Source organism: Kryptolebias marmoratus, linkage group LG8 (genome assembly GCF_001649575.2).
Source record: "Kryptolebias marmoratus isolate JLee-2015 linkage group LG8, ASM164957v2, whole genome shotgun sequence".
Classification (NCBI taxonomy): domain Eukaryota; kingdom Metazoa; phylum Chordata; class Actinopteri; order Cyprinodontiformes; family Rivulidae; genus Kryptolebias; species Kryptolebias marmoratus.
The window spans coordinates 27,108,415-27,120,875 of record NC_051437.1 but is presented as its reverse complement, the minus strand read 5'-3'; the positions used below and the strand labels follow the sequence as shown (position 1 = coordinate 27,120,875).

The following is a 12,461-nucleotide window of genomic DNA, read 5'->3' as shown; positions in this document are numbered from 1 at the left end:
TCAAATCCTTGTCTTGTAAGAGTCGTTTTCTGACGGTTTCCACTGCTTCTGATGTAGGTATGCAAGTGAAAAGAGAAGTAACATCAAATGATACCAGAGTTTCTCCTGGAGCTAGCTTCAAATGTTGAATTTTGTTGGCAAAGTCAACAAAATTCATCACATCTCAGCTTTATAAGCTCAACTCCACACTCTCTATTTCTGAATTGAGAAAGCTCCTCGGATGAGAAGCGAAACGTCTTCAGCTACAGAATAGAAGTCCAGTTGTTTTTGTTTTTTAACTTTTTTTGGACAGACTCAAATGTTTTGAAAAAAGCTATTAGAATGTAATGTTAGCATTAGCTTAGGTTCCTGAAGTACTGTGTGGACGCTACCTTTCTGCTTTTAAATTTTATATTTTAAAGATTTGTCCTCTTTGGTTTGGTACCAAAGCAAATACACTGAGATTGTGAAATATTTTGGGGTCTTGAAGATGAAAAAAAATGCATCTGGATTTAAATTGTTACAGAAAGATAAAGCATTGTGAAATAAAAGATTAGATTTATAGTCTTTTATAGGATCAATAAATGCCTGTTATAGTTTGTTTAAGAGCTTACTCAATTCTCTACCAAAATGTAAACTCTGTAGCTGATTTATTTTTGATTATTTTAATGTGAATGGGTTGTTGGGTTGTTACACATTTTGGTAACAAAATGAATTGCAGTAACTCGAGTCTTTAAATAAATATGTTTATCTATGAGCTTCAGTTAATTTAAGTTTAGTTTGTATTTGGTTTTAGTGACTTGATGCCTTTGTTTCCATGTCCCTCCCAGCTTGTAACTGTGACCCTCAGGGGTCCATCAGCTCCATCTGTGATGTCCGCGGAGGTCAGTGTCACTGCAGGCCCAATGTGATTGGTCGACGCTGTGACCAATGTGCACCAGGAACTTATGGCTTTGGACCCTCAGGCTGCATATGTGAGAAAGCCTTTTAACCTCAGATCCACTCCTGACCTCTTCATCCTCTCAGAGTTGTTTAAATTCCACAATCTTTTTTATGTTTCTTGCAGTATTTATATGGAATTTAATTTATACAAAGGACATTTATACAGTACATGCTCTTTTCTTTTAATTAGATATATTATGAGGCTGGTGCCCTCTACTGTTTTTGAGTGAACATTTCCAAATCTGATTGAAACTCCCATGCCTCCCATTTCTTTCAACTTTAAATTCCTCACCCTCTAAACCCCCACCCCTCAACCCCATATCCACCCTTAATCCTCTCATCCTTCCCGTGCAATTTTTTTCCAGCCTGCGACTGCAGCTTAGAAGGGTCTGTGACGCGACTTTGTGACAAGTTTACTGGCCTGTGCCAGTGCCGCCCGGGAGCGTTTGGTCAGCGATGTGACGGATGTCAGGCGGGTCACTGGGGCTTTCCCAGCTGCCGACCCTGCCAGTGTAACGGACACGCAGACCACTGTGACCAGAGAACCGGAGTCTGCATCAACTGCAGGGACAACACTGGAGGAGACAAGTGTGACAGGTGATGTTCCAGTACAGGTTTACTTTAAATAAAACCTTCACTCTGCTCTATGCTACAAACAGATACAATCTAACACGAGTTCTGGACATATAAAGACCAAACATTATATATTTAAAACAGAATAAAATAGGTTACCATGAATTGTGAACAACATAATTTAGTATTTTATGTGTTATTGTCTTTTGTCTGTAGTTGCTATTTGTAATTTGAAGTATGAAGTATGTTAAACCATAGTCCAAATGTGAAATGGAAGCGAGAACAGGAAGTTTCAGTCACATAGATTAAGAGCCAATCATGTTGAGTGTTGAGCTAATAATAAAACATATTGTATTTCTCAATCCTCACTACTTAGTGAGTTGCTCACTTAAAAGCGGCATTAATTTTTGTTATTTCTTGTAGGTGTGCCAGTGGTTATTATGGTAACCCGGTTTTAGGCATAGCATCAGGCAGTCAGTGTCGTCCGTGCCCCTGTCCAGATGGACCCAACAGTGGACGCCACTTTGCCACGTCTTGTTACCAGGACAACCGCAACCGACAAATCATCTGCAACTGCAACCAAGGTTACACAGGTAAATCTGAGACGATACATTCTTATTCTGTCTCTGCAGCTTCCACCAGTCCTTGTGTTCTGCTCCAACTTTCAAGATGCATTCATAAAAACATAAAAGAAATCTGATGCACAGGTTTGATTTAATGTAGTGTATTTTTTTTTAATCAGCACATGATTGAAGATTACTTCAGCAAATTATGAAAATTCCAAACATTTTTAACATGCCAAGGTCTAACTTCCTGTCAACAACTATTACTTTCAGCAGTTGTACATCAGCTAAAAAACTGTTTTGAGAAATCAGGTTTTTGAGAGTTCCAGCCCTACTATATAGCCAAGGTCTAAAAGAAGAAAAGTCAACCTTAGCTGTGGGATTGGTTCAAGTGAAAATGTATAACCCATAATCACAGGTTTACCACTGAAGCTGCTGGAGCAAGCACCACTGTTAGGTCATTGAAGCAAATCTTTGGATCACGAAGGATTGAGTCATTCAAGAAAAGAATCTCTGCTCCAGAACAGACGTATTACAGTAACTCGAGACCATATAGATACAGACTTGTTCAGTTGTTTATCCACAAGGACATTTTTTACGCTGCAATAAATGAAAACTTACTTTAACTTAATCAAGCTGGTAAACTGTTGAAACTTGGGCACGACTGTGTGTTCCATCATTACCCAACATAAATTAGAAACTTATATGGTCTGAATAAAACAAGTAAAAAAGAAGGTTTTAGATAGCCAACCATAATTATTTCATAAACTTGTAAATTGTCATTTAAATGCATCTTGATGTGGAGCATTAAAGCAACAACTAAATGAGTTATATTTAGTTTTAGACTGAAAGAACCCATACAAAGAAGCTGCAACATTAATAAATCTTTATTTGCCAAATGTTGACAATTTTATCCTAAATTATGTATGCAATCTGTTTTATTAAGCCAAAGTTGAACAATATTAATGTACTAAAACTTTAATATTCTAATTTATGTGTCAAGACAAAACCTGGAAGTGAAATGAGATAATAATGATGTTTCTTTTTGGACTCTGGTGAATGATAATGGATGTACTACTGGCACAGGGATTGTTAAACGCTCCGGGGCGACCATTTTTAAGCGTGAGTAATAATGGTTGGCCCCCTCCCATGCCCTCCTCCCTCTCCTACATATTTTAAAAGATATTTTTATTCACCAAGCCTAAGCTCTCCCTCACCAGTCCTTCCCATGCATGGTGTTAGCAGCACTGCTGTGCCACGGTGCACTTCCACATGAGACCTGGTTCAAAGCCTGTTCAATCTGTCCAGTCTTTTCTTTGACTGTGTTTGTTGTTCCCACAGAGCCACACAACTGTTCCTAAAGTTACAGAATTATACAAGATTAAACCATTTAAAACGAAATTTGAACCAGGTCCAGTAAATGATCCTAAAACAAGAATCTGACCCAGAACCATTCTGTAACGAGTAAACTTGCTGTCTGGGTCAGCTTCTTCTTTAGTTTTTGCAGAATACTTAACTGCTTTTCTATGACTGAATGATGTGGAGAGATGTCAATATGATGCAGGATTATAATCTCACATTCTTCTTTTTTTTCGATTTGGCTTCTTTAAATAAATACAAGCAGCACTGAGGAAGAATTAAATTAGGCAATGTTTCTTTCACTCTGGATAACAACCTCATTACAATGTAAAATATCAACCAAAATGCAATGCCTTTGAAAGGTCTCAGAGAGATTTTTAGCTGTGTCAGTAAAGGTGCCACTTTATATGAGCACAATAAGATTACAGAAGCCCAAAGAAAGCATGAAGCTTGCAAGTTCAGATCTAATTCCCTCCCCTCTACAGCAGATGCAGCCCAGCTGTGCCCAACCTGTGGCAGAGGTGCACCAAGCCTGCATCTGATCAGCCACAGTCGGACACATCAGGACCAATTTTTCTCTTCCATTTGATGTCAGTGATCATTGTTGATAACGTCAGATGAACAAAATAGGTTATGGAGAGAGTAGGGGGTCTCCATCTTGTTTGAAGGGGCCTGACAGAGCACTGACTCCGTCTGTCCGCTTTATCTCTTAATCTTATTCATACTTCTTTGGTACCTCATGGTTTATACTTCTTTTTTACCTCCTTACATGTTTATTTTTTCTCCTTTTTTCTAATGTTTGTCTGGGCTCAAATTCCTCCACAACGCAGATATTTAAAGCATTTCTCCTTTTGAGCCCACATTCTGAGAATTACATATAATATTCAACAAGAAATCACTGACCATTATTGTGTTTAAATGTTAGTTTGCAACAGCTGGTAATTAGAGGTATGGCGCAGATTCAGCTAAACAGGAGTTGTTCAGATTAGTTATATTAATTAGTTATATCTGAATGACAGATGAGAACTAACTTCACGATTCATTTAGTACTTTGCTATTGTGTGGGAGGGATGTGGTAACAAAGAAAGTTAACTAATGAGAACTGGATAACCAAACCCCACTGAGTGATTATCAGTAACAAAACTGATACAAGTAACAGACTTTCTTAATATGATGCTGTCTTTTGATGTCTCTTTTTTTTTTTACACCCTAAAATCAAGTTGCTGATTCCCATAGAGCAGGGGTAGGCAACCCTGGTCCTGGAGAGCCACTATCCTGCAAGTTTTACTTGTTTCCCTGCTCCAACACACCTGATTCAGTGGTTAAATCACCTCTTCGTGTTCTGCAGAAGCCTGTTAATCACCCATTGATTCAAATCAGGTGTGTTGGAGCAGAGAAACAAGGAAAACATGCAGGATTGTGGCTCTCCAGGACCAGGATTGCCTACCCCTGCCATAGAGCATTTTACAACTGAAATGAAAGTGTTTGTGTATTACTATAGCTCTAATTTTTTTTCTAAAATTTTTCCCCACCTAGGTGCCAGGTGTGAGGAATGCGCCCCAGGTTACTATGGTAATCCCTCGCAGCCGGGGGGGCGCTGCCAGCCCTGTCAGTGCAACAACAACATAGACATGTCAGACATGGATGCTTGTGACAGGCAAACTGGAGAGTGCAGGAAATGCCTTTATAACACAGAAGGTCCCAACTGCGGCGTCTGCAAGAGCGGATATTTTGGAGATGCTTCCCGACGCAACTGCCGGAGTTAGTAAATTTCTCAACTAATAAAATAATCTTTCAGAAGAGCGTTATCTGATGGAATGGCTCTTTTCTTGTTTTAGAGTGCACATGCAACTTTCTGGGTACCGAGCGCAGTCAGTGCATAGAGCGTGAGGACTGTGTGTGCCAGCGAGCCACAGGCCAGTGTCAGTGTCTGCCAAATGTTGTAGGCCTGATGTGCGACCACTGCACCCCCAACCACTGGAATCTGGCCAGCGGAAGGGGCTGTGAAGCATGCGACTGTGATCCCAGCAACTCTGTAACATCCTCCTGTAATGAAGTAAGAAAAATATGGAACGAAACACACTCTCCTTCAAGTCATTTGAAATCAGCACTAAATATGTGCTCTGTGATGTTTAGGCCAAAGAAAAATATTAATAACCACCAAGCCATATGTTTGGGTTTCTGCTAAAGACGTCTATTTAAATCCATTATACCAACCCCAAAATCTGTTTAATTATGCAGAATTTATTTATTTTTTATTGACAAACCAAACAAATTGTAAGTTAAGTTGAAAATCTTACATAAAAACATAACTTTTAGATAACATAAAATAAGATAAGACTTATTTATGGGATTTAGTGGAAGCTCAATTAAGGGTGGCGAGAAAATAACTAGATAACTAGTAGAGCTCAGATGACAATAGTTCTTTGAGAGTCTGTAACAAACAAATAGAAAATCTGAGGGTGAAGCATGTATTTTATATAGTTTGATTTTGTCAAACAGCTGTATGTGATGGTGACATACTCATGACAAGAAGTAATCAGCATAATCAGAATCCTATAGATGTCTAGGATAAACTAAACTAAATTAAGCCTAGAAGTAAGGACAGGGAGGTATGTCTTTATTTCAACTGTATCGTGAAAGAGGCAGACTGGCTGTTTTTATTTTTATCACATTAAAATATATATAATATACAACTTAGTGGCCCCTCTTCATAGCTAGTGCAGGAGGAGGTAAACAATCCTAATTTTTTTTTTTTTAAGGATTTTAAAGTATGAGTATTCCACTCTACAGAACTGATGCGTTGTAGTTTCTTCTTTCTGTTTTGCAGTTTACTGGTCAGTGTCAATGCCGTGAAGGTTTTGGAGGGAAGACCTGCACAGACTGCCAGGACAACTACTGGGGCAATCCCAGGACGCAGTGCCGAGGTTAGAAATTAAAATATTGTAAAGATTTTAAATATGGTATAAAATGAACAAAAAAAAAAAATATTTATGTAATCAGCTGCTGCTTCTGAACTCATTTGAAAAAGACCAAAAAGGGTAACTAGAATATTTTGCATGAATGGTGAGTGCTGAATGAGCTTCCTGAAATTTGTTAAAGCTGAAACTGAGTTGTTAAAGTTAAAACAAAGAGAAGACGAGCCGAAATGAGCACAACACAAGCGAAAATGAGCAGAACAGTGAAAAGCTAAAACCAGCAAAACTGTAGCTAAGAGCTGAAAGTAGCAAAATAACTAAAAATAGCAGAACTGTAGCTCAATGTAAAACGGAGCAAGTATGCTGAAGCAAATTTTAAAGACAACAATGTTTTTGTAGAAACTGAAGAGATGTATTTCTATGACAACTGAGCTGAACATTTTTATATATGAATGATTAAAATGGTGCTAAGTGCAAAAATTACTGCTTCACTAGTTCACTACAGTTTTAACACTTAATTGTTTCTCAGTTTTTATTTTTCCACCAATAAAACTTAAAGCCTTGGCTTTATGGGTTGTTACAAGGAAAGAGTGACCAGTTAAGTTAAAATAAACATTAAATGGATGATTGATGTTTGCCAACCAGCCACATAAAACTTATTGCTTTCCTGACAGTATATATATATATATATATATATATATATATATATATGTCAGAAGCAAAATGAATCAAGACTGCCATTGCTTTCTTCCAGATTGACCTTTTTCCTCCCATTCTTTCTCTGTAGCTTGTGACTGCGACTGGCGGGGGATCGAGACCTCTCAGTGCAACCGGGTGACTGGTCACTGTGTCTGCCAGCAGGGGGTGTCAGGTGTCCGCTGTGACCAGTGTGCCAGAGGCTTCGCTGGTGTGTTCCCCAGCTGCCTGCCCTGTCATCAGTGCTTTGGGGACTGGGATCGGATTGTGCAGGTGCAGCCTTCATGGAAAAAGAGAAAGTTTATCCTCATTCAACAAATGCAAAATGGACTGAGTCATCCACAACTTTTGCCTCACCAATTTTTTCTCATAACCAGGACTTGGCAGTGCGTACCAAGAGTCTTGCAGAACGTGCCCATGAGATTCAGACCACTGGGCTTACTGGGCCCTATGAGAAAATCTTCAAAGAGTTGGAGGAGAAACTAGCACAAGCTCAGGGCATTGTGAATGCACGCAACGCCACTGCTGCAGCCGTTGCTACCTTAATGGAGCTTATTGAAGATCTTAGGTACAGCTGTTGCCCTCTTCCTGTATATCAGGGGTGTCAAAATCCATTCCTAGGGGGCCGCTCTCTTGCATGTTTTAGATGTGTTCTTGCTTTAAAACACCTGGTTTAAATGGATGACTTGTTGCCATGCTCCTGGAGAACTTGATGATTTGGTGAGGAGGTGATTAAACCATTTGAATCAGGTGTGTTGGAGCAGAAACACCTAAAACTCCCAGGATAGCGGCCCTCGAGGCCTAGAGTTTGACACCCTTGCTGTATATACTGTAGTTGATTGAAGTTTCTCTTCTCATTAGTAAATCTGCTCTGTGAAGGTAATATTTACATCAGCCAGCAACTTCTTGTCATGTCTTAAAGGGCACAGATTGGTGAGACGACTGAGACCTTAAACCGTGTGGAAGGAGACTTAACAATTGTCCAGGACAGAAACTCTGTGGCAAGCAAGGAGCTGAGTGCTCTGGAGAGAGAGGCCAAAGAACTAAACCTCACTTCAGAGCAGCTACACCACCAACTTAATGTCCTCAAAAACTCCAACTTTTTAGGTGAGACAAAAAGACAAAGAAGAAATGTTTGAATTGTTTCCTTTGCCTGCACATGAGTAAAACATTTCTTATCCTTCTGCCCTTTTCTCTAACACAGCAGTGTCCAGTCCTGGTCCTCAAGGGCCACTATTCTGCACGTTATAGTTGTTTCCCTGCTCTTCAGCATGCCTTCAAGTTCTGCAGAAGCCTGTTAATTATTCATTCATTCAAATCAGGTGTGTCAAAACAGAGAAACAGCTAAAACATGCAGGATAGTGGCCCTCGAGGACCAGGATTGGACACCCCTGTTCTAACACATCCACTCCCAAAATCCAGACTAATCTCTAAACGTACTTCAGCTTCACTTTGATTAAAAAGAATTTGGATGTAAATGTTCTATATTTTTTTAGGTGCATATGACAGCATCCGAAGCTCCTACAACCGGTCTTGTGATGCTGAGCGACGGGCCAATGAATCCACGACTACCAGGCCCAGCACGGTCAGCCAGTCTGCAGACACTCGCCACCGAACCGAGCGCCTTATCAATGCAAAGAAGGATGACTTTAATCGTAAAAATGCAGCAAACAAGCGTGCACTGGGAGACCTCAATGTCAGAGCACGGGGCCTGGACATGAAGAAGCTCAACGAGAAGGTTGGAGTTAACGCAGTTCTCCCCCTCGTAAAGTTCAGTTTTATTACTACACAACCAAAGACAAAAGAGATTAAGTTACCAGTTTAATGCATTGTGATAAATAGAAAGTACCTTTTTCAATTTTCCTGTATATTGTAAAAGTAACTTTACTAGTTAATGACTCAATGCATCTCCTTTGGAGTCTTATCTTCGAATAGGTACAAACCAAAAGTGAATTATTGCACAATTGAATTAATCACAGCATAGGTTTTATTTTTAATCACCTAAAGTAACATGAAAGCTTAGAAACTTTGTCTTGTTATTGTTTTCCAACTTAATGGAATTTAGCTTATCTGATTTAGCTGTATGAGAAGACTGTTAATCAAAATTTTTCTTCTAGTTACATGCAATTGTAAGAGTGAAAATGATTATTACTTCATTTTAAAAAGTTGTGGCTAACCTGACAGTAAGTTTCCATTATCTTATTATTTTCTGATTTCTGTGACATTTCAAAAAATTCATGGGGTAAGATTTTTGTATTTGATAAAATATTACATACATTAGAATCTGTATTCATTAGTTTGTTTGGGTTTTTCAAGGTGGGTTCCACAGCTTTGCATCGCTTCTACTGATATTTTTCCTGAAAACTCATGTGCTTGTATCAACAGGTCTGCGGTGCTCCGGGTGACGTTCCCTGCGGAGAGAACCCATGTGGAGGAGCAGGTTGCCGTGACGATGAAGGGAACCGTCACTGTGGAGGCCTGAACTGTAACGGTGCCGTAGCAGCAGCTGACAATGCTCTGGAAAGAGCCAGACATGCAGAGAAGGAGCTGAACAAGGCGATGGGGGAGATGCAGGGGCTTTTTAATAAGGTACGACGGTGTAAGAAGTACATATAATGACATACAGCAGGTAGCTCTCAGATGCAAAACAATAAAAATGTTTTGGAGCAAAATGCCTTCCTAATGAGGGGATTTTTTTTTTAGGAAAGGTCTTGTTTTTTTCAGTAAGATATTTCGCCACTTAGTATTTCACTTCTTGTCATTAAGAGTCCAGGTCTGCAACCAGGACTGTCTATTCAGGCATCCAGGGCAACCAAGATCAGAAATTACTGGGGTTTTGGTACAGGATTGTCACTGTTCAGCTGAAGCAAAAATATTAAAAAAGAGAGAGTCTGTCCATGATTGTGACAGAAAGAAAGGCTTAATCATCTCTTTAGTCCATTTATGAAAGCAGTGTCCTCAGATAAGCTCAAAAATCGTTAATGATCCATCGCACATCTTGTTTTCTATTTTATTCCATAATGAAACATTTTCATTAGTAACATAATTGGTTCCTACATTTTAGTGCAAAAAACAAAATAGTTTTCATCTTCTTTGTGCTTTATTTTTTTTATTTTAGAAGTGTTGCATTATTATTTATTTTACAACATTTCACTGATTTAATTTTAGTCATTTTTGTTTTGTCCAAGAAAAATGTCCTTATGGGGACGATAAATAAGATTTGATTTAAAACAAAAATAAGCAATAAAAAACTGAAACAATAAAAGATAAAAAACAAACACATGCAAGGATAGGAAAACATTTCAAAATAAGTTTTTTTTTCTCTTTAAATCTGAACCAAGTGTGTCACTGGAAAAGATGATGTAACACAGGAATAAATCTTTAAAATGAGCTGCTGGGTTAAAATTAAAAATTAGTTTTTTGTTTAAATAAACAGTAAAAAAAAACTCTCAACTTGATTAATAAATGCACATTCATACATAGTTTAACACTAATTTGTGAAAAATCTAGGAGTTTGTTTTTTTCTAACGCCCTGCCTCCTCCTGCATGAATTTGTCACTTTTTGAGGCTTTTATAAAAATGCATGTTTTTTCTTTTCCTTGCAGGTTGCAGAAGCTAAGGCTCAGGCAGAGGAAGCTAAGGGTAAAGCTCAAGCTGCTCTGGATAAAGCCACAGCCACAAAAACCAAAGTGGAGCACTCCAACAACAACCTTAGAGACCTCATCAAACAGATTAGGGAGTTCCTCACTCGTGAGTCCATAAAAAAGACATTGATTTGTTATTTTGCCTCCTGTGCCAACCCTGACACTTCTTGGTTGTTGACAGAGGAAGGAGCGGACCCCGACAGTATCGAAGCAGTGGCAAACCAAGTGTTGCAGCTCTCCATCCCTGCTTCGCCCCTCCAGATCAAACATCTTGCTGATGAAATAAAAGATCGGGTCCACAGCCTTTCGAATGTGGACGCCATTCTGCAGAAGACGCAGGATGACGTCCGCAAGGCAGAGAAGCTTCTGCTGGATGCCAAGAGGGCAAGGTGTTTAAAAATCTGGTTAAAACAAATGCACTGATATGGTTTTATTTATTCACTGTCAGTAACATTTTGTTGTTTTTAAGACATCGTGCCGAGGGGGTGAAGACGACAGCAGAGTCTGTGAAACAGGCCTTGGAGGATGCTAGGACTGCCCAGACCTCAGCAGAGAAGGCTATAGCAAAAGCCAAATCTGACATCGGGGAAACTGAGAATCGTCTGACACAGGTCACCATCAGTTATAAAAATGTTTTGTTTGTTTTGAGACATAGGAGACATCAGCTCTGAAGCAACAGTTTTTACCAAAAAGTGTAAAAAAAACTTGTCCATGCTGACACTTAAGATTTTGTTTTTTTTATTTAAAGATGTTGAAAAATAGCTTTCTTAATACTGAATAAATTATATTTTGTGGGAGGTTGTTGATAGATATTTTTTGTTCTGAGCAAGCAGTCAGAAAATGCTGTTAATACCCATTTAAACCTAATTTGTTCACATAAATATTGTAACACAACACACAAGTACACTGCATGCTCATATGTCAACAAAGACCGGTCTAAATTATTCAGCATGTGCAGTTAGGGTTTAAAATAGAAATGCATAACTTGGATTTATTAAAAATGTGTGTGTGACTGGGTCTGATTGGATTTATGATTGGGACTTGTTTTTACTGTCTGCAGATTGAGTCAGAAACATCCAACGGTGAGAAGGACTTACGGGATGCCATGGTTCGCCTCGGCACTTTAGAACGAGAGATTAACGTCCTGAAGACCAAACATGCAAACAACAGCATGGCAACGGCCCGAGCCGAAGAGACGGCCACCATGGCACGAGACAAGGCAAATGAAGCCAAACAGGTTTGTGACTGTAGGCTCACACTTAGCACCATTAAATGTAGACATAATATTCAAGATAAATACTTCTCTGTGGTTTTACTTAGATTCTAGATGGACAGCTGACAGATAAATACAACGAGGTGCAGCAGCGAATTGACACCAAAGCCAAGGTTGTGGAGGATGCCAAGAAAAAGGCAGAGAATCTTAGAGAAGAAGCAAAGGAGCTACTGAAAAATGCCCAAAACAAGCTACAGAGACTAGCAGGTACTGTGAAAACAGATATTGTGTTTTTAGTTGCATGTGCTGAGGAAGAAAATGTTTTTTTTGCTTGAAGATGCAAAATGTAGCAGTAAAACTTTTAATGTGTGAACACTGGTTCAGTATTAATGCTATGTTTTTTTTATTTTATTATAACTTTGTGTACATTATTTGCAATCTAACTTCTTCTGCATACTTTGTGCTATTTTAGCCACTTGGGGACTGTGACTTCTGGTTTTTGAAACTTTTACACTTTTCAAAATATTTGACTTTATTTGCAAATATTTTCCCTTAAAATTTAAAAGGTAACATC

The 12,461-nt window shown here is 38.9% G+C and overlaps 2 protein-coding genes across 2 annotated transcripts in view; both read left to right on the top strand.

Moving 5' to 3' along the window:
• The window catches only part of zgc:103759 (U8 snoRNA-decapping enzyme), a 576,073-nt gene that overhangs the window by 187,323 nt on the left and 376,289 nt on the right, over window positions 1–12,461 (top strand). The window lies entirely within an intron of this gene.
• The window catches only part of lamb2 (laminin, beta 2 (laminin S)), a 46,422-nt gene that overhangs the window by 31,214 nt on the left and 2,747 nt on the right, over window positions 1–12,461 (top strand). Inside the window, exons 19-34 of the mRNA XM_017411361.3 lie at window positions 810–953; window positions 1,287–1,518; window positions 1,918–2,087; window positions 4,953–5,177; window positions 5,255–5,472; window positions 6,247–6,343; window positions 7,122–7,303; window positions 7,408–7,598; window positions 7,953–8,137; window positions 8,527–8,768; window positions 9,416–9,619; window positions 10,636–10,780; window positions 10,856–11,063; window positions 11,144–11,285; window positions 11,735–11,911; window positions 11,995–12,154. Coding sequence (XP_017266850.1) covers window positions 810–953; window positions 1,287–1,518; window positions 1,918–2,087; window positions 4,953–5,177; window positions 5,255–5,472; window positions 6,247–6,343; window positions 7,122–7,303; window positions 7,408–7,598; window positions 7,953–8,137; window positions 8,527–8,768; window positions 9,416–9,619; window positions 10,636–10,780; window positions 10,856–11,063; window positions 11,144–11,285; window positions 11,735–11,911; window positions 11,995–12,154 — 2,922 coding nt within the window. The remainder of the gene's footprint in view (window positions 1–809; window positions 954–1,286; window positions 1,519–1,917; window positions 2,088–4,952; window positions 5,178–5,254; window positions 5,473–6,246; window positions 6,344–7,121; window positions 7,304–7,407; window positions 7,599–7,952; window positions 8,138–8,526; window positions 8,769–9,415; window positions 9,620–10,635; window positions 10,781–10,855; window positions 11,064–11,143; window positions 11,286–11,734; window positions 11,912–11,994; window positions 12,155–12,461) is intronic.